At 48.7% G+C, this 22,193-nt stretch overlaps 1 protein-coding gene across 4 annotated transcripts in view; it reads left to right on the forward strand.

Moving 5' to 3' along the window:
* Scnn1b (sodium channel epithelial 1 subunit beta) overlaps window positions 1–22,193 on the forward strand; it is a 60,164-nt gene that overhangs the window by 25,912 nt on the left and 12,059 nt on the right. For 2 of the 4 annotated variants that reach the window (XM_006980337.4, XM_076551647.1), the window contains exons 2-4: window positions 10,422–10,740; window positions 14,091–14,358; window positions 16,402–16,592. In XM_006980337.4, coding sequence (XP_006980399.1) covers window positions 10,430–10,740; window positions 14,091–14,358; window positions 16,402–16,592 — 770 coding nt within the window. In that variant the 5' untranslated portion in view covers window positions 10,422–10,429. Of the gene's footprint in view, window positions 1–9,334; window positions 9,517–10,418; window positions 10,741–14,090; window positions 14,359–16,401; window positions 16,593–22,193 lie in introns of all 4 variants that reach the window. The other 2 variants (XM_076551646.1, XM_006980338.4) reach the window with 2 other exon arrangements.

The following is a 22,193-nucleotide window of genomic DNA, read 5'->3' on the forward strand; positions in this document are numbered from 1 at the left end:
CGAAAAACCAAAAAAAAAAAAAAATAAAAAATAGATAGATAAAGAGAGAGAGAGAGAGGCACAAGCCACCAGATACCAGTAGAGGGAGGGGTCAGCCCCCAAAGCATCCACATGTCCTTGACTTACCTGAAGCCCAGAAGCACACTCAAAGCGCAGACAAGTGACCCCTTTTTCTTGCTTTGCTTCAAGCAAAGCCCCCCTTCCTCTCCCCTCCACCCCTCCAGGTGCCATCTCAGGTGGCATGCTGGTTAGTTTTAGCTGTCACTAGGATCACCAGAGGAGAGAATCTCAGTGAGGAATTGTCTCAGTCAGGTTAGCCTGTGGGCATGTCTTCGGGGACTGTCTTGATTGTAAGAAGACCTAATCCATCGTGGGCAGCACCATCCCCTAGTCAAGGTGTCCTGAGCAGTGTAGGAGAGGAGAAAGCTAGCTGGGAGCAATCAAGCAGGTATCCACGTGTTTATCCTCTCTCTTCTTTTGGCTGGGGATGTCCAAAGCCTTGACTTCCCGGAAGTGATGGACTGTAACTAGGCAGTGTGAACCAAATGAACCCTTTCTCCCCTAACTGCTTTTCATCGGGATATGTTACCACAGCAACAGACATTAAAGTTGGACAGGTGGTTACTGTCGGAGGGCATCCCGTGTCACACACTGTGAGGGCACACACACACACACTTGGGCACAGATCCACTTGCACACACAAGAAGTGTGAATACCTGGGTGTGTATCACCTGAAATGTCATGAGACTCTAGGTTGTGTCAGTGTGAGCCCCACTGGCATGTAAAAAGGAGTCCTTTTCCCCAGAGCTCAGTTAGGAAACACTTTCATGACCGATGTATGGATTCTCTGACCTCACTCTGACAAGCGTAAGTTTTAAACTTTAATTACTCTTTTTCATACTTTTTTGTCTCCTGTGGGCATGCACACGACACAAAAGACAGAGATCTGCTACTTGTTTTGAGCCCTAAGGAGGGCCCTTGGCCTAGAAGAGAGGTTAAGAAATAGTTGCTGGACAAAGAAGTACAAGGATTGATGCTGTTGTGCCCAAACTTCAAGAAAGGCAAAAGGAATGATTTGTTTTCTTAGTCTTTTTTCCAGGCAGTTCCCTTCCTTGAAGGCAAGTCATATATTCACTCTTAAGTAACCCCTTAGAGGTAGACCACACACACTTACGTATGCCCCGCCTCTTCTCCTTCCTAAATGTTGATCTGTGTCTCTGTCCATCTGTCGTCTGTCTGTCTGCCTGTCTGTCTGTCTGTCTGTCGTCTTCCTGTTTCTGTCTCTCTCCGCACTAGGCTAGTACTCTGCAACTGAGTTCAAACTGGTAATCCTCCTGCCTCTGCTTCTGGAACACTGGGATTACAGGTGTTCCACTGCCAGCTGACGTGCAAGCTCTCTGTATCATTCCATCCTTTTTTCCTCTCACTTAACTGTACACTACACATCAGCTCAACTGTGGCCAGCGAGTCTCCCCTTCCAGAAGGCAGTGCAGGAAGCCGCCTTTGCTACCATTCCCATCTCCCAGCCTGGCACTCTGGGAGAACACCTAGACATTGGCACACCACAGCCTTGGGTGAAGGAGGCACATATGTGCACACTGAGGCAGCCGCCCCATTGCTACATTTGTTACTTCCCCGACGCCCACGGAAACAGGTGCAGGAGGTCAGGTGTCCTTTGAGCGTGTCAGTAAGTGATGGCTAGTTTCTATTTCCAGATCTGCTCTGACTCACTGTGACTATGCACACACCCCTCTGCCTCCTCATTCCCATTCCCTTCTCTGAGAAATGGGCATGATTATGTCTGTGCCAGCATTCTTAAAAGGATGGCATGCAAACACACATGCACGTGCACACATATACACATACATACATACACACACACACACACACACACACACACACACACACACACACACACGAGAAAAATCCCTTGGAGGGGATCTTGTGTCCTTGGACTAGCAGGTGCTTCAGCCAATGGAAAACAATTAATCGTGGGCTGCTGGGAAGATGAGCTTCTCATAGGGTCCTGGGAATCAAACCCAGCGCTTCACACATACTAGGCAGGTATTCCACCACTGACCCACATGCCTGGCTCCTGTTTTTTTACTTTTTTATCTTCAGACATGTTCTCACTAAGATGCTCAGCCTGCCCTGAACATTGCTATGTATGTAGACCTGGGACTCACAGAGACCAACCTGCCTCCCGAGTGCAGAGATTGAAAGCGTGTACAACCATGCCTAGCCAAGAGAATTTGGAGGGGCTCACAGAATAAGCTATTTTTGAGTGGTTTAAAGGGTACTTTTGGGAGGTCTCGGCGTTTCAAACTTGTTATTTCACACATATATGACCCACTTGGTGTTCACAGTGCCTCTCAGGCTGAGGCTACATCAACCTCAGGGACAAAAGCCAGTTGACACACTGTTACCTGTTCTGCAAATAATGTCACAAATGCTCCAGGTATTCAGCAGACACCATGGTGACCTATGGATGACAAACATCTCAGAAGCCATTGAACTGTTTAGGGGAATAAAATCAAACTTAAAACACAGGAAACCCTCCTTTCAAAGGTTCCTTTTTATCTGCTGCAAGCAGGTACATATGACATGGTGTTGTGGTGTAACTCTGAAATGTCCCACAGGCTCATGCTCTGAACACTTGCCACCCTGCTGGTGACACTATCTGGAGAGGGGTGGTACCTTAATGAGGTGGGACCTAGGAGCACAAGCAGCTCTCTAGGATGGGTTCCAGCCTCTCTCTCTGCCTCTTGGTCCACCACGAGGTAAGGAGCCTGAGCTACACTCCAGCTGCCCTGTCTTCACCACCATGTTGGACTGGAACCCTCTGAAACCGTGAGCTCAAATAAATGTTTCCTCCCCAAAGGTGTATCTGTTGAGTAATTAAAACACAGAGTAAGGTGATGGCAAAATTTTTTATACAAAGTGTCAAATAGTTAAATTTTGAGTTTTCTGAACTATATACATCTCTATCACGTATTCTTTTCCTTGTAAGACTGTAATATTAGGATCATGCTGGGCAATTGTGGTACATGCCTTTAAATTCCAGCACGGGGGTGGGGAGGATGGGGGAGAGCAGAGGCAGGTGGATCTCTATGTGTTCCAGGATAGCCAGGGCTACACAGTGGGGTCTTGCCTCAAAACAAAAAAACAAACAAATAAATAAATAATAAATAAAGTTCAGTGAGTAAAGTGTTGGCCAAGAAAGCTTGAGGACCTGATTTTGGATTCCCAAGCAGCCATGGAAAAGCTGACCAGGGTGGTGCAAGCTATAACCCCAGCTCTTAGGGGTGCAGAGACATGTCTGGGGCCCTGTTGGCCCGTCAGTCTGTCCCCAAACAGCAGGCTTTGGGTTCAATGAAAGACCCTGTCTCCAAAAGTATGATGGAGAACAATAGGCGAAGATATAGATGTCAACTTCTGGTCTCCACGGGCACACACATGGGTGCTTGCACGCTCACACACACACCATACACAGAATTCATGCATAATTCACTCTTAGCTTAAGGACATCACAGACATAGGCCACAAAAGTAGGTTTTGAGCTGTAGTTTACAGACTCTTGCTTTAAGTGGGGAGTTCACGGAGTGCACTAGTTTCCTGGGGTCCATTTATCGATGGCATTTATTCTCTGATGACTACTGTTTTACTCACCCCTCCCACTTTTGGTGTCCCCTTGAACCCATGGGATTTTAATACACAATGTGTCTTGATCCAGTTCTAATCTTCTGTTTTACATTGTGAAGGTGCCTACGGCGCCCCACCATTGCCCGTGAGAACCTTTCCCAGGCACCTTTCCGACAGACTCCAACAGACTTTGGTATTTGCCTTTCTCTCTAGTGTGATGGCAGCTCAAGACCACCTTGTATTTCCTATAACCAAGCCAGTATCAGTCGTTTGTCTAGGAAGCCCTGGCTGCTTCAGTCCGCTGTAGTACAGAGACATGAAGACAGATGCAGGTGCTGCCAGGGTACACACAATACTTGGACTGAAAAATCAAAGTGATGTGCCCAAAGAGTCTGAGCCCTCCCTTTAAACTCTCCCTCAAGCCGAGTGTGGTAGTGCACACCTATAATCCACAGCACTCACATGACTGAGGTGGAAAGATCCCTGGAGCCCAGGAGTTCCAGACCCACCTAGGGAGCATAGTGAGACTTCACCTCTTCAACAAAGGCTAGCCTTCAGCTTCTCTTGCCTAGCATAGTCAGCTCCACCCCTCACCCTGACACTGGCTGGTTCTTGAGAACAAAGCCTCAGTCATGTGCTGTGGCTCCCCAGCACAGACATGACCACGGAAACTTTCCCAATAACCAGTCGAGTCTGTGCTCAGGTTAACCTTCAATTAAGTGTCAAACTCAGGGTGCTCATACCTAGTTCCTCAGATCATCTGAGGTTTTGCTACAAAAATAAATACAGGGGATTTCAATGAAAGAATTTCTGTAATTTACAGTGATCACAAAGTCCGATGTCAACGTAAGCATAGCAGCTAATAAGGAAGATGGAACAGAGGGCTGGGTATAAAACATCTACAAATAGAGCAAGCTAAGGAGGATGGCAGACATGTCCAGCAGCTATTGCCATGCTGGGACAATTGCTGATGTTTTTTTAAAGTTAAAAAAAAATCTAGATTTTTATTTAATGCAGAATCTCATACATGTGGAATGACAGTGGATACATTTTATCCAAAGTTTACTGATCTATAGTTTACATAAAGACAGTCTTTAGGAGCTGGAGAAATTGCTCAGGGATTAAGAGTAGCACTTGCTGCTCTTCCAGAGGACCTAGGTCGATTCCCAGTACCCACATGGTGGATCATAACAGTAATTCCAGTTTCAGGGGATCCAATAACTATACTCACACAGACATTCACTCACAAATGTAAATAAATTATTTTAAAATAAAAAGTGATCTTTATAATTATGTAGATTAATGCATCCAAATTATTCACCATCCCAGGACCAATCCAGAACAAGTCCACCATCTCTAGAATGCTCTTTTGTGAAATTTTCTAGCCAGTCTTTTCATTGAGACACAGTAGTCTCTAATCCACTTTCTGTTTCAATAAATTAGTTCAGCTTGGCCTGGGCTTTCTAAGAGGAAATCTTACAGGGTGTTCTCTTTTGTGTCTGGCTCATTTTATTCAGCATAATGGTTATGCATAACCATCCATGTTCTGTGTATTAATCATTGATTCCTGTTTGTGGCTAAATAGTATTCCACTGCAGATATGAATGGATGGAAATTTGAACAGTCTCCCCTTTGAGACCATCATAAATAAAGGCTGCTATGAAGAGGCATGGACACCTTTGTGCATGCACACACTTTTGGCTCTCTCGGATAAATAAAAGTGGAATTACTGAATCATGTGAGATGTCATTCTGCTTAATTTTTTTAAAGGGAATTATTTATTTTAATTTGCATTGCATTTTTAATTTTTGTTTTAGGGGCAACATGATGAGTATGTGGGGGTCACAGGACAACTTGAAAGAGTCGGCTCTTTCTTTCCACCATGTGGGTTCTGGGGAGCAAACTCAGGTTTTTAGGTTTCAAACGGGCACCTTTACCCACTGAACCATCTTGCCAGTCCATTCAAATTTATGAGTCTCTGTGCTGGCTAGTTTTATGTCAGCTTGACACAAGCTAGAGTCCTCTGAGATGAAGGAACCTCAAATAAGAGAATGCCTCATAAGATCTGGCTACAGGCAAGTCTATAGAGCATTTTCTTAGTGACTGATGTGGAAAGACCCAGCCAATTGTGGATGTAGCCATCCTTGGGCTGGTGGTCATGGGTTCTATAAGAAAACAGGCTGAGCACGCCATAAGAGTAAGCCAGTTAGCAGCTCCCCTCCATGGCCTCTGCATCAGCTCCTGCCTCCATGTCCCTGCCCTGTTTGAGTTCCTGTCCTGACTTCCTTCAATGATGAACAGTGATGTGGAAGCATGAGCTGAATAAACCCTTTCCTCCCTGAGTTGCTTTGGTCATGGTGTTTCATCACAGCAATAGAAACCCTGACTAAGACAGTCTCCAACTGTTTTCCAAAGTGATTCCACCTCAACTCCCGCCCTACATGTTGCTTCACATCCTCACCAGCTCAGAGCAATCGGCCCTCCCGTGGGAAGTGATGTCCCGCTACGGTTTGATTTGGGTTTCCCAGTGAGTAAAGACATGGAGACATCTTTCTTATGTTCATAATCTTCCTTTATGATTTTTTTCAAATCTTTTGACATTTTTGCTAGTGTGTGTGTGTGTGTGTGTGTGTGTGTGTTTCTAGTGTGCATATGTGTGCAGTATGTCCCTTTGTGGTCACCCATAAGGAGTCCAGAGAAGGATGTCAGATGTCCCTCTCTGTCACCCCTTACTTTATTCTCCTGAGACAGTCTCTCACTGACCCTGGAGCTAAGACTGGGAGCCAGCAAGTGCCATTGAGCCTCCTGTCTCTACCCGTCACTACGCTGGGGTTACAGACACAAGTGTGGTCGCATCCAGCTTTTTACATGGGTGCAGGAGGTCCTCAAGTGCAGCAAGTGCTCTTAACACACTGAAAAGCCTCCTTTTCCCATTTTAAAGAGGAACATTTATATGTGAAGCCACAGGTTCAATCCCCAGGACAACCAGGCAAAGAGGTTGTCTCTGGGGATGGTTTTTATTCTGCTCAAATCATAAACTGAAGCTGGCAGTGTTTGTTGTGGTAAATTAGTGGTACCAACCTCACTCATACTGGTGAATTTGGTGTTTTGGTATTCAGATGTTAACTGGTACAGTCACAGGCATTTTGGCAGTGAGTGTATGAGATTTCCATTCATGAACACAACAGGCAATGGTCAGAACAGGACAACTGATGTGTCTGTCACCTCAAACATTTATCATTTCTTTCAGCTGTAACAGTCACCATCCTCTCTATACCTATTCTGAATATCCGATTAGTTGTTATCAACTAGTTAGCCACTGTACTGTAGAGCACTGGCTGTTCTTCCAAAGGTCCTGAGTTCAAGTCCCAGCAACCACATGGTGGCTCACAACTGTCTGTAATGAGATCTGGCTCCCTCTTCTGGCCTGAAGGGATATACGCCAGCAGAATACTGTATACATAAGAAATAAATTTAAAAAGAAAAGAAAAGAAAGTGAAAGTTATTCCTCCTGGTCCCTGCTAGCAGTCTCTCATCCTCACCCTCTCCTTCATCACTGCCCTTCCCAGCCACTGGCTATGTGTTTGGGTGCTTTGTTTGTGTGAACATCTGTGTGCCATGTGCATACACTGCCCATGGAGGCCAGAAGAGGGCATCAAATCCCCTGGAACTGGAGTTACTGGTGCTTGTGAGTCACCATGTGGGTGCTGGGAACCAAACCCAGCTCCCCTGCAAAGCAGTAAGCCCTCTTAACCTCGTGAGCTGCCTCTCCAGCCCGGTTTACAGTCTTTTTAATGGATGAATAATGTTCCATTGCTTTTTATTTTTTCTTTTTTTGGTTGGAGTTTTGTTTACTAGTTTATATTTTTGCTTGGTCTTGTTTTGAGGTACACTCTTACTGTGTTAGCCTTAAATTTGCAATCCTTCTGCCTTGGCCTCTCAAATCCAGGGACTACATGTGTTCACCACCATGGCCAGCTACCACATCTTCTTTATCCATTCATCTGTGGTTGGTTATCTGAGCTGACTCCGTGTCCTTGCTTACCTTCTGATTTGTATGAGTATCTACAGATCTGGCATCCAAGTTCTTTGTCAAACTTGTATGTCACAAGTGTCCTCTCCACTTGCTTGTTCCTTCATTTTCTTAAAGGTGCCATTTTGCAAGGGAGGGGCGCTAGTGCTGAGAATGGCAAGTCCTAGACAAGCAATATTAAGCCACATCTTCATACATTGGTTGATTGGTTTGTTGACTGATGGAGATTTGGGTCTTACTACATTTCCCAGGCTAGCCTTGAGCTAGCTATGTAGCCAAGGCTGACCTCAAGCTTGAGAGCCTCCTCCTTCAGCCTCCAGAGCAGCTGAGATTACAGATGTGAGCCAGCACACCTGCCTCAGCAACGTCTTTTAAAAAGCAAAGACCTGAAAGGATGCTTGCTCAGTTGGTAAAGCGCTGGCTGCACAAGGACCAGAGTTCAGTCTCAAGGACCCGCATGAAAAGCCAGGTGTGGTGGCTCACACTGGTAATCCCACACTAGGGAGGCAGACACTGCTGAGGCTTGGAGCCATAGAGGCCAGCCAGCTTGGCCTGTTCAGAGAGTTCTAGGTCAGGGGGAGCGCCTGTCTCAAAAAAACAGGGTGGACAGTGCCAGAGGAACAATACCCAAGGTTGTCATCAGACCTACACACACACACACACACACACACACACACACACACACACACACACACACTAAATAAATAAATAAATAAATAAATAAATAAATAAATAAATAAATAAATAAATAAATGTAATTTAAAGACTAAAAACAAATCCAGTGAGCAGTGTGTTGTCTGCATGCCTATTAATAATGAATAACAGCAACAACAACAACAATAATAAAGAGATGAGGATGCAACTCAATGACAAAACACTTGCCTTGCATGCCCTGGGTTTGATCCCCAGCTCCATAAAAAAATATATATATATTAAATTAAACACAAATTACAAGACAGGAATGATGGCATACACCTGGAATCCCAGCACTACAGGAGGTTGAAGCAGAGGGATCAGGAGTTCAAGGCCATCCTCGGGTAACTAGGGAGCATGAGGCCAGCATGAACTACAAGGTTGCCTCGGAACATTAAAAAAAAAACCAGCTCAGTGAAAACACAAATGTTTCGTATTCTAACCAGATGCTGTATTTGACTCTGTTCTAAGCCAGAGGCCCCACTGCTGAGCTAGGAGATTATCCAGGATCAGAGGCCTGTACAGAGCCTCGACTTTCTCCTTGACTGAACCAGAAGGATTAAATGAGAATGGAAAAGATTAGGACCCAAGAGATGCCTTTTGTCTCTTTCTGCCAACGACATTGTTGGAAATTAACGCCCTGGTTTCTGTGAGGCCTGGGGGTGCTGGAGTGCGCCAGGCAGACCAGCCTCATCCTCTTTGCACTTACCAGTCACAAGAATAATGGATTAGAGGAAAGAGACATCTAAAGCAGCTGGAACAGTGTGTTGACACTCTCGCAGCCTCTGCTGTATGTGTTAGGAGAGCAGAGGACAGGCCCGCTGAGGGAGGCTAGAGCTGGAGAAGTCTGTGAGTGCTCACCTTATAACCACAATGGCTTGGGAGGCCATGGAGTTTGATTCCCACAGAGAATGAAGACCATAGAGATGGCAAGGTCCCTGGTACTCTGGTCCCTTCCTGTTACAGGAGGAAAGACGAGGGTGCCACTGTATCCAGACTGGGTGTGGACACACATGGACGGTGCAGAAGGGGATAGCTGGCATGCTGTATTTGTCTGTTCAGTGGAGAGCTGGGTGTAATGCTGGGGAAAGCTGCTGCCTTTCCCCCTGCCCCAGGGAGCTTGAGAGCTCAAGGAAGGAGCCATCCAAGTGTAGCACCGGGTAAAGAGAGATGAACTCCTTCTCTTAGCCTTCTAATAGTTGCAAATGACAGGCCCAGTTTGGATCAGCATGCATAAGAAAAAAACATCTTGGGTCCCACAGCCCTGGAACAGATGGCTTGAAGCATGGCTAGATCCAGCTGTTGATCTGACATCTTACTGGCTTGAGGCTCTGCTCTCCTCAGCTCTGGACTTTGCACATTTTTTTCACCTTCTCAGCAATTCCACAAGTTAGCTGTGACAGGGCTTGGGGTGGAGGTCAGAGACAGAGCATTTGCCTAGCATGCATAGGGCTCCAAACTCAGCTCCTCTGGAGGTGGCAGGGAGAGGACCAGAGAGACAGCTCAGCAGGTAAGGCAAGTGCTACTGAACCTGATGCCCTGACTTCAATCTCCAGGACTCACAAGGTGGAAGGAGAGAACAGACTCCTGAAGGTTATTCTAAGGTTATTCTCCAGCATATACTGGCATACTGGAACACACAATAAATCAAATAATTTTTTTTTCCGAGACATTGTTTCTCTGTGTAGTTTTGGTGCCTGTCCTGGATCTCGCTCTGTAGACCAGGCTGGCCTCAAACTCACAGAGATCTGCCTGCCTCTGCCTCCCGAGTGCTGGGATTAAAGGCATGTGCCACTGCTGCCCGGCCAGCATGGGCTGCGGTGCGGGGGAGGGGGGGGGGAATAGACATCTTGTCTGATTTGCTCATCACCGAATCCAGAGACACTAGTTGAATTATGCTGCAGTCTAATAAGCAGGTTTCTGTTCGATGGATAGATGGGTAGACAGCGGGCGGCCAAAGGAGGGATGGAGAGGGGGCAGGGCTCTGCGACCAGTCTCCGTCCTGTGACCTCCTCAATGGTGTCCTGTCTGATGGCATCCCATGTGCCAGCAGGTGCCACCATGCCGGTGAAGAAGTACCTGCTGAAGTGCCTGCACCGGTTGCAGAAGGGCCCGGGCTACACCTACAAGGAGCTGCTGGTCTGGTACTGCAACAACACCAACACGCACGGCCCCAAGCGCATCATCTGCGAAGGGCCCAAGAAGAAGGCCATGTGGTTCCTGCTCACGCTGCTCTTCGCCTGCCTGGTGTGCTGGCAGTGGGGCGTCTTCATCCAGACCTACCTGAGCTGGGAGGTCAGCGTCTCGCTCTCCATGGGCTTCAAGACCATGAACTTCCCGGCGGTCACCGTCTGCAATTCCAGCCCCTTCCAGTAGGTGGTCCCCGGAGCAAAGCTGGCTCCTCTCCTCCCTCTTTTTCATCCTTTTCTTCCCTCCCTATATTTCCATGTCTCCTTTTCTCTCCACAGTCTTTCTGTTTTGTTCCCTCTTTTTTCTTTCCTTTCTTCCCCTTTTTGCTTTCACTTTTGCAACATATAAGACTTAAAAAATCCTAAGCTTCCTCGGCTTAAAGAGAGCCACAGGATGTCTAGATCTAAGTAACTTTGGAGTGAAGCAAAGGTCAGCCTCCGGTATTGTGCCTTGGGCACTGTCCATCTTCTTTTTAAAAGTTGTTTACTTAATATCCATATGTGCATATAATGTATTAGGATAAAATCGCTCCCCTCCAGTTCCTCCCTTAACCCCCTTTTTTCTCCCAACTTCGTGTTCTCTCTCTCTCTCTCTCTCTCTCTCTCTCTCTCTCTCTCTCTCTCTCTCTCTCTCTCTCTTTCTCTCTCTCTCCCCTCTGTTTTTTAAAGCCCACTAAGTCCACTTAGTCCTGCCTGTATGTTCATGGGTGTAGAACCATCTACTGGAGCATAGGCAGCCTCTATAACCCAGCATTCAGAGGCTGAGGCAAGATGGTGAATTCCAGGCCAGCCTGGGCTGTATAGCCAGAACCTGTTTCAAAACCAAGACCACATACGCTATATAAATGGTACTGCCTGCTCTCAGCAATGCTGCATCGACATTGATTTGTGTTTATTGAGCATCTACTGTGTGCCAGGCGCTGTTCCACATGCTAGCAATTTTAGCAATGAACAGATCCATGTCACTGTCCTCTGTATAACCTGTCAGAGGAAACAACCATTAGGATTTTTTCCATATTGGAGTTGGAGAAATGGCTCATCAGTTAGAGCACCAGCTACTCTTCCAGAGGACCTGTGTTCAAATCCCAGCACCCACATGACAGCTCACAATGGCCTGTAACTCCAGTTCCAGGGATCCAGTGCCCTCTTCTGGCCTCCTTGGGCACCAGACATGCACACAGTGCACAGACATATATACAGGCAAAATGCCCATAAACACAAAATGATTAAAAACGGGGGGAAAAAGATACCTTGGAGGCTGGAGAGACAGCTCAGTGGTTAAAAGCACGTGCTGCTTTTCCAGAGGACCCAGGTTCAGCTCCCAGCACGCACACGCAGCTCACAACAATCCATAACTCCAGTTCCAGAGAACCTGAAACCCTCTTCTGACTGCCAGGAGCACTAGCAAGTGTCCAATACACATACATACATGCAGGAAAAATACTCATAAAAATAAAATAAAATAACAACTTTTTAATTTTAAGCCCTAAATTTTAAAAGACTTTTCCAAAAATATTGAGTTATGACTTTGATGATGGCAAACTCAGCCCACTCCCCCAATGCTTGGGCAGATTATGCTTAGGGGAAGGGGTACAATTCTTCCATGTACAGCCCGTCTGCAGAGGGGCTTTCCTGTAGCAATCCCAGTTCACAGACAAGGAAATACAGATTCAGAGGGGTGTGTGCATCTGTTCAACCACTCAGGGTGAGAAACCTAGAATTTGGACTCAGGCCTGGTCTAACTTCAGAGGGGGCACGTTTTAACCATCCTGCCATACCGTCTCTTACACAACAAGAAGGCTTCAGGGTGTGATGATGAATAGACCCCCATCCAATCAGGACTGAGGGGACGGGTGGCCAGTCAGTAAAAACTGTCTCGAGGTGTGAGGAGAAGTTAGCTGGGATGGATGGAGGCACTGCTCAGGTTGTGGACACGGTGTTTTCCAAGGCCAGGGGTAAAACAGACGGCAAATTCAAGAATGGAGTGACAGAGGATATTCTTGCCCAAAGGAAAGTTCTAGAAGGGAGTTCACACCTTGCGGTTACCTTCCCAATCCTCACAAGTTCCTTTGGCTTTTGTATTTGTGTGTGCATTCACTCATGTGTGTGGAGATCAGGGGTCAGCCTTGGGGTCATTTCTCAGGGAACAACATCCATTGTGTTTTGAGACATAGGGTCAGTGGGACTGGACCCCATGGCTGGCCAGCAAGCTCCAGGGAGTCTGCCTGCCTCCTCAGGCCAGCACTGGGTCTAAAGGGCAGTCCACCATGCCCATCTGTTTACATGGGTGCTGGGAACTGAACTCAGGTCCTCATGCTAAGCACTTCAATGGCTGAGCCATTGCCCCAGGCCCTAGAAGGCCCATCTTTTTAGTAGGGCTTTCCTCTGCTCAAGCCCTTGGGACATCTTAAGAGAGCCCCCGGAATTAACCACCTGCCTCTAGTAGCACAACCTGCCATCCCAGTACCTAGGAGGCCGACACAGGAAGATTTTGAAGTCAGGGCAAGCCTGGACTACAAGTGAGTGAGACCTTGTCTAAAAAACAGCAGAGACTAGGGAGATGGCGCAATGGTTATGAAAGCTTGCAGTGGACCCAAGCTCTGTCCCAGCACCCGCTGCAGGTGCTCACAACTGAGTATAATTCCAGCCCCAGGGAATCCAATGCCCTCTTCTGGCCTCCATGGGCACATCCTACAAGTAGTACACACACACACACACACACACACACACACACACACACACACACACACACAGATTACTAGTACAATAATATTAATAACCACAGCAACTCTCTCTGAGGGACCCTTTCTTACCCCTTCCTTTGTTTTCTAAATGAGAAAACTGAGCCTCAGAAGGCTAAGCTCTCCAAGGCCATACAGGTTTTAAGTGATATGACAGGATTCGAACCCAGAGCCCATGCAGAGACTTACTGTGAGAGGCAGCTGTGGACATCTGCCCTGGGATAACACCACCGCCCATGAGGCCTCCACCCTCCCCTCCTCCTTCTGTGTGCTCCTGAGCAGTTGGTGCTGTGGACAGAGTTGAGCTACAGCTCATTTCCTCATCTTGGGTTTAATCGGCCTCCTGTAGGAAGTCCTTTCACCAAGGCTGGCCCACCCGGCCCCGATGTATGTGTGCCCTGGGCATGGGTGACCAAGTGGGCACTCTGTCCTATGGATCCATCCCTTCCACAGGGCCTGGTCACGCTTCCAACATGGAGCCCCTGGGAAGGAGAGAAATGCAGTGGGAGAGAGGTGATGTCTGAGTTGAACCCAGGGCATTATGCAGGCAGGCAGGCACTCCATCACTAGGATACATCCCTAACCCTTTAAGAAATAAAGAACGAGGCAGGATCTCACTACCTCGCCCAGATTGGCCTTAAGTCTCCAGAATAACTGGAATTATAGGTGTGCATCACCAGACTCTGCTTTGGTGGCAAGTTCTTATATATTGGGGCACAAGAAGACCCCAGGCTCTGCATGCTCTTTCTGTGGTAGCCCCTTGCCCACCTGACCTGACCTCTCCCCACTTAGGTACTCCAAGGTCAAGCACTTGCTGAAGGACCTGGATGAACTGATGGAGACTGTCTTGGACAAGATTCTGGCTCCGGAGCCCAGTCACACCAACACCACCAGGACCCTGAACTTTGCCATCTGGAACCACACACCCCTGGTCCTTATTGACGAACGGAACCCTAACCACACAGTGGTCCTCGACCTGTTTGGGGACAGCCACAATAGCAGCAGTCCAGTCCCAGGAAGTGCCTGCAAGGCCCAGGGGTGCAAGGTGGCCATGAGGCTGGTAAGTTCCCCAAGCACAGGCCATGGCCGTCCAGAGAAACTGGTGACAATCTATTTTCACTAATAATCTAAGGTTTGCTGAGAGGATCCAGTGCCTGTTTCGTACATCTGCAAAGGATTGAGGGGGTGTGCGGGTATATTTGCACGTGTACCTGTCAGAGGTGGGTCAGAGGACAACCCCAGATGTCATTTCTCCTTAGGCAAGGCTGACTGACCAGCAAACCTGAGGAATCTGCCTGTCTCCACCTCCCCAGTTCTGAGATTACAAACACCATTTCACCGTATTTTTTAATTATTTCTCTATTTATTTTATCTTACATGTATTTGCTTGCATGTCTATGCACTATGTATTGCCTGGTGCCTATGGAGGTCTGAAGAGAGCATTGGATCCCCTGGAACTGGAGGTATAGATGGTTGTGAGCCACCATGTGGTTCTGGGAATCGAACCAGGGTCCTCTGGAAGAGCAAGTGCTCTTAACCTCTAAGCCTGCTCTCCAGCCCTCACCTGGGTTTTATGTGTGAGTTCTGAGGATCCAACTCAGGTTTCCCTGGTAGGGCTACACGCACTTTACAGGCTGGATGATTCCCTGAGCCTTGCAAGCACTTCTTAAAAAGGAGAACTGGCTGGTGTGTTGGTGAGACCCTTGGAGGGGAGTGACCCAGTTCAAACTAGTTGATGCAAAGCAGGGAGCCACTGGTACCCGTAACAAACATACCCAGAATCCATCTGGGTTCAGGCACTCAGATGCTTTCGTGAGGGCTCATCACCCTCCATCCCAGCTCAGGCCTTGCCTTCTCCCGCTGACATCTCAGCCATCTCTCCCCACAGTTCCTCTTTCTCAGTAAAGCAGTCAAACACCTTGGGCTAACTCTCCTGGTCACATCACACCCCTAAAATTATCACAGTGGGCGACAGCCAGCCTCCAGTGATTGGCCAGTCCTGGATCACGTGCTTGGGAGCTGGCAGTGGTTTCACAAGGACTTGAGCAGAGAGGATGCAGTCAGAGGCCCGAACACCACTGCCACACTGAGGTGGCGCCGGCTCCTATAACTCCAGTGGGAGAAAACCTCATCTGGGATCTCCCAGAGCTCTATCTATCACAAGCCAGACCATGATCCGGGCCTCATCCCTGGAGAGCGCAAGGATGCAGTTCAGGGCCCAGAGGCCTGCACTGTCAACAGCTTCCCTGGTTACTCTGAGGGTCAGCCCTGACAGCCTCCAGAGGGGCAACTGTGTCTGCCCTGCACTGGCACACGGTCGCAGCCTCCAAAGCCCCCGCTCAAACCAGCAAATGACCTGGAGCCCGGGAGTGGATGCCACACTAGGGTTTCCTAGCTGGAAATTCAGCCCAAGCTCTTAGGGCGAGCTCTGTGTCCATGCGTGTCCCTGTGTGTGTCCCGTGTGTCCCTGTATGTCTGAGTGTGTGTGTGTGTGTGTGTGTGTGTGTGTGTGTGTGTGTGTATTTGAGTGTATGTGTGTGTCTGTGTCTACATGTGTGCCTGTGTGTCTCTTGTGTGTCTGTGTGTCTGAGAGCGTGTCTCTGTGTGTGACCATGTGTGTTTGTGTGTCTCTGTGTGTGTACTCATATGTATTTGAGTGTGTCTGTGTATGTATTTATGTACGTTTGTGTGTCTGTGTATCCAAGTGTGTTTGTGTATCTGAATGTGTGTGCTTGTGTGTGTTTGTACATCTGAGTGTGTGTGTTTGCGTGCCCATATGTACCATTTATACCCATGTGTGTTCGGGTGTGTGTGTGTGTGTTTACCCATGTGTGTCTGAATGTGTTCTTTTGTGTCTCTATATGTGCTATGTACCTGTGCATGTGTCCTGTGTTCATGCCGGAGAGTACCAGTGGGGGCTGTGTATGACCAGCCTGGAGTTGCTTGAGCTGATGGCCCCTGAGCATGCATGAGTTAGCATTCTCACACATTTCCCACCGCCAGGGTGAAGCCACAGGGCAGCTGATGTGGTGCTGCCCTCCCCTCCTGGGTTCCTCAGAGCAGCGGCCTTTGTGTCTTCAGGAACCTCTCTTCCCTTCCGCAGTGCAGCGTCAATGGGACTGTGTGTACCTTCCGGAACTTCACCAGTGCCACCCAGGCCGTGACTGAGTGGTATATCCTGCAGGCCACCAACATCTTCTCACAAGTGCCTCGAGAGGACCTGATGGGCATGGGCTATGCCCCTGATCGCATAATCCTAGCCTGCCTGTTTGGGACAGAGCCCTGCAGCCATCGGTGAGAACAACTCCTGTCCCCTGCTCTGACAGAGAGAATGAGTTAGGAGCCTGGCCTGCTAGGGTTCGGACCCACCCAACTCTAGAGTAGCTGTCTACAGCATACAGGCTGGTCTGTCTGAGACAGGCTCATGACACTGGAGGGAATCACTTTGGGAGACATCAGCAAGGAAGGCAGATGTGGACAGGAGATAAGGATGGGCAATGATGTGATGACTGTGGGTGAAGCCTGGGCTTGGCCTGATTCATGGAACGGTCTCCCGTGGTGCACGAATACACAGAGCTGTTCTCCCTCCATAGAGGGGCCAGGCCTTTTATAATGTCCCCATCAGCCAGGCTTGGCTGTTGGCCACCCCAGGAACAGGGGCAGCCTTGGGTCGTTAGCCTGCAACTCCCAACAGCTGGGAGATGGTACAACCACCTGATAGCATGTGTGGGTGGGCACCGGGCATTGTCTGGCTTTTGCTTTCTTTTTTCTAACACGGGACAATCATTTTACCCACCTCTTCCAGTTATGATGAAGGGTATATAGTCAGGTCCACACCAGCATGCAGAGCAAGGCTTATGAGGGCTCAAGGTCTTCCTCTTCCCTATAATGCCCCTTCCTGGCAGGTGACAGAGTGACAGGGAGTGGCAGCGACCCAGAAAGTCTGGGCTATCTTCCAGCTTGTCCACAGAATCCCATCTCCTTCACCTGGACATGGAGACTTATGCCCTCCTGGTCTGAGCTCCCACACTTCAGTTCTCGATTATGCTGCTGCTACACAGGGGCTCCTTTCTAAATCTCGTGCTTGGGCACGTGACATGCTTCCAGGTTCATCTTCCCAGGAACTGTAGCCTTGGCCCTGAACCTTCCACAGGCTCAGTGAAGGACAGGCTGAGAGCTGCAGATCCCCTGTCCCCTCTGTGCACAGGTGAACTGGGCAGGCACTTTGCACACGGGATCAAGGAGTTGCCAATCAAACCAAATGTGATGGTACAAGCCTGTGGTCTTGGCCCTCAGGAGACAGAGACAGGAAGACCAAGAATTCCTTGGCTACACACACACACACACACACACACACACACACACACACACACAAATCATGCAAGATAGCACCAATGTCCCATAATGCAAATCAGAAAAATGGCAGTGCTCATGGGTGTAATAACCACATGATGGTACCCCACTGATAGGACAGGCCTGCCTTGAGGCAGGTTGGATTTCAACTGGTTATTCCTAATACTAAACCCACATTTGATAAGGAATTCAAATTCGGTCATGATGCAATGTTTACTGGACCTTTTATGGGCCAAACTTTATTCTGAGCACTTCTCATATACAGAATCATAATTCACCCTGGCAACGAGCCCATGAAGGGAACTAATGTTCCCCACTTCCCCCAGAGAGATAAGTCACACTGTTTGTTGAGTGGCAGGGCCAGAGGCCCCTGTTAGGCATAGAAGATGGAGCTCGGACAGACAAGCATGGTGGCGGACGCCTGTGGTCTCAGCAGAGAGACAGGTGGAGCAGGAGTTCAAGGCTGTGCTTCGTGAGACTCTGGGAATAGAGAGATGGGGTGGGGATGGGAGGACAGGGAGGGGAAAGGGCAAGAATAGGAAAGAAGGAAAACAAAGGTGTCTGTCGTCATCCTCCCTACCCACTCCTTTCAAATCTCCTAAGCCAAGCCTCTGAGCAAAAGGGGCCACCCAGCCACCTAGTCACGAAACCACAGCCAACCTGCGTCTGGGCTGTCCCTGACTCCCACAGCTGTTGGCCACCAGCTCCCTGAGCAGAAACTGAGTGGGACTGTGCCCTTGCCTTCCACCATACTGGGCTCCTGGCATGCCTATCCCTTGTCTCCTGACTCTCTGGGTCTGTCCTCTGTCTTGGTCACATGAGTGCTCCCTCAGAGGAAAGATTCAGTGTGAGGAGCAGGCATCTCACCTCCACCGAGTCATCAAGCTGCCCGGATTTGAACAGCAGCCAGCACTTCGTGTGTTCAGACACACACACACACAGACACACACACACACACACACAGACACACACACACACACAGACACACACACACACACAGACACACACACACACACACACACACACACACACACCACTTATCTTCTTTCTGTCTGTCTGGCTGGCTATCTCTCTCTCACACACACACCAGTCCCTGTCCTTTTATTAATTCATATGCAATTGTCCAGTCAGACACTTGCCATAGCAATGTCTGTCCAAGTGGCTGTCTGTGAAAGCACCGCGGTTATCTCGACCAAGGTGACAAGTGTTGCCATTGTCACTGGATAGTGTTCAGAACAGCCCGCTTAACCTTGTTTCTCTTAAGCTTGTGCTTGGGAGCAATATAAGACACCTTCCTTTTCTTAGTCCCACCTCTAGGTCTCAACACAAGATGAAGGGCGGACTCCTTTTGAATGCTGTAGTCAAACAAAATGCAGCTGCCGCCATCCACTCCTTATCCAGAATCCTGCCCTTAGCTTTCGCTTTGGTGTCCCAGGGCTCAGCTTCCAGTGTCATCTTTCCTGTGAGGGTCTGCCATGATCTAGCATGGCTTCAAGGACTGCCCTAACTGGAGAAGTGAGGGAATGAAGAAAGTACAGACACACAGACACAGAAGAGCTGTTACTGGGTGGTCTGGCCTCTCGAATGGAGAAGCCGCAGCGCTCTGGAAGCTCAGCATCATCAGTATGTACAGCTGAGCGGGGAGGTGGGATTATTACGCCAGATAGATGGGGAGGCCTGGCTTATGACATACAGCTGGATCGGGGAGACAGGCTTAGCTGATCCTGGTAGGAGCAGTCTCTGTTGGGGAGAAGTCTTCAGGCCTGCTCTTCAGGGGAGAGAGCTATGGTAGACATTTTCTGCACGCTGTCAATATTTGCACTTGGACCTGAGGAAAGCTTTCCGTCCTTCTGGACCTCACCCAGGGAAGACTTTGCCATTCCCATGGGTCTGAGACACTGGGGCACTTGACATGGCCATACCCATGTCAACAATACACATTGACTCAGGACCTCACTCACACCGTACAAGGGTCTTTACAAGAAATATCTGCTTCTTGGCAGTGATTCTACCACAAATGGAGGATCAGAAAGTTACTTAGCTTCTCTATGCCTCTGTTTCCTTATCTAAAAAAGGGGGTCAGTGAAGTGACCTCACAGAGCTCCTGGGAGGATTGAATGAGTTGGCCTATGTTAAAGAGCTTAGAACTGTACCTGGTGCCCACATTTTTAAAAAATCAGCTGATTGTGGAATTCTTTCCTATTTGTTGAAAAGTGGCAGACAGCGGAATGAGGAGATGGCTCAGAGGATAACATCACTTCCTATGCAAGTGAGAGGACCTGAGTTTGAATCCCTGGAATTCATGTAAAAAGCTGGGTGTGGCTGCATATTCTTGTAGCCCCCAGCACCAGGAACAGAGACAGGAAGATCACTGGTGTTTGCTAGCTGACAGCCTGACTCCAGGTTTAGTGAGACACTATATCAAGGGAATGAGGTAGAGAGTGAGAGAGAGTGACGGAGGAGCACACCCAACATCTTCCTCTGGCCTCTCCTTGTGACCAAGAGTGCATACACACACATACACACACAACACACACACATGCACACACACATATACACCACACATATAAACCACACACACATATGCACACATATCACAACACACACACATGCACATACATACATACACTATACACACACATATACACCACACATATAAACCACATACACACACACACACACACACACACACACACACACACACACACACTGCCAAAACCAGCACATAGGACTCTCTTTGATCCCTTGGCCAGTGATCTCTTTCCTTAACATCCTGCCTCTCAACTGTAATCTGTCATAACTAAGAAAATGGTGTGATATAGGTCAGGGGCAGAGCACTCATCTAGCGGGTAAGGGTCCTGGGTCAGACCCCCAGCACCACAAATGCAAACGGCAAAGAATGCAAACTTGCATCTCAACATGCTTTGTTCTGATTTCATCCATTTTCCCACACGACATTTTCCTGTCAAGGATTCTGTCTAGGAGGGCAGGCAGCATTGAACATGGAGCCTCTTTGGTTAGGACCATTTCTCCGACTTCTTTGTTGGGAGTGACCTTGAATGCTTCAGAGGACTGTTTGGATGTCTCATGGGAAGCCCTGGATGTGGGTGGACCTGTTCTGTTTGATCTCAGCAGGGGTGATGGGCTCAGAGAAGCCAGCCTCAGAGGCCACCTGACACCTGAAAGGAATCACAGCTGGCAGAGCACGGTGGCCAGGGTAGAGCACACATGACATCATCTTCCTCTCTTGGGAAGTGAGTCACATGATTTGATGGAGTAGGCAAGTGGTCACATGACGTGGGGGAGTGGGCAAGCAGACTCGTGGATGCTAGGAATCTAAACTCAGGTCCCCATGCTTTGACAGTTAACACTTTCCCAACTGAGCCGTCTTTCCTGCCTCTGCCCCCTTCCCTTCCCTCTCCTCTTCTAGCTATGTTGTCCAGTCTGGTCCTAAGTTCAAGTCTCCACAAGTGTATCTGGCACCACAAGTGACCGTGAGGTCCCTGTCTATCTCCCAGGCATTTCTGACTTGCTTGCTGGCCTTTGCATTCATGTCCCCTATCTCAGAAAACATTTATAGAGGGAACCCTTGCTCTGGAGCTAGAGGTTACTAAATCTGTGCATAGTCTCTCTAGGTGACAGGCATTACCAACGAATGAATAGTCGGCAGAGATGACGACCCAGAGCTCAGTCTGCAGGAGGCAGCCTGCAGCCTCACCCTGGCAGCCTCCTGCTCCCTTCTGAGTTGCATCTGCCCAAGACAGTCACTTGGGAACACTATGTCCTCACAGCCTGGGACGAGGCCTCTCCCTTCAGAGCAGGGCCTGGCTGCAGCCTGTTTGCTCTGCTCTCTGCCTGTGTGTGGTCTCAGCTCTGACCCACACAGTGTAGAGACCATGCGGTGCCCACTCAGAGCGCCTGATGCTATGCCCCCATTAAGACACGCCCTTCCTTTCCCTGCCTAGGAGACTCCACCACCTCTTCCTCAGCCTTTGAGTCTCCTCAGGCCCCACCTTGGCCGAGACACCTTCCCTGACCCACCTCTACCCCCGGTTTATCTCTCCCAATGTCCTTATCACATATTACAGTTTATTCAACAAATATTTACCAAGAGTCTGTGTGCTGCTGCATTGTGTTCCAGGCCCTGGTGTGGACAGAGGTGTGGACAGTACCAGCCAAGGCACTTTGAATGTCACAGTATGCCAGGCATCTCTCCCTCTGCTCAGTCCTGGAAGGTAGTGGCTGCTGCTATTGTCCCTGGGACATGTGAGTAGATGGTGAAAATGAAGCTCAGTGACATTAAAGGACACCGTCCAGCTCACTGGGCTAGGAAAGGGCAAAGCCAGAAGTCAGTTCAAGGCAGACTACTCTGAGCCAGTGACCTCTGGGCTATCATCCTACAGATCCAAGGTCATGGCTCTCCTTAGACCTACGGCCCACTGCAGACGCAGCAGATAGATAAGCGACTAAATCAGGGTGATTTCCCAGTCTTGTGTGTGTATGTAGGGGGGTCCATTCCCAACTCCTTGTCATAGTCAGCTA

Source organism: Peromyscus maniculatus, chromosome 1, assembly GCF_049852395.1.
Source record: "Peromyscus maniculatus bairdii isolate BWxNUB_F1_BW_parent chromosome 1, HU_Pman_BW_mat_3.1, whole genome shotgun sequence".
NCBI classification, from domain to species: Eukaryota; Metazoa; Chordata; class Mammalia; order Rodentia; family Cricetidae; genus Peromyscus; species Peromyscus maniculatus.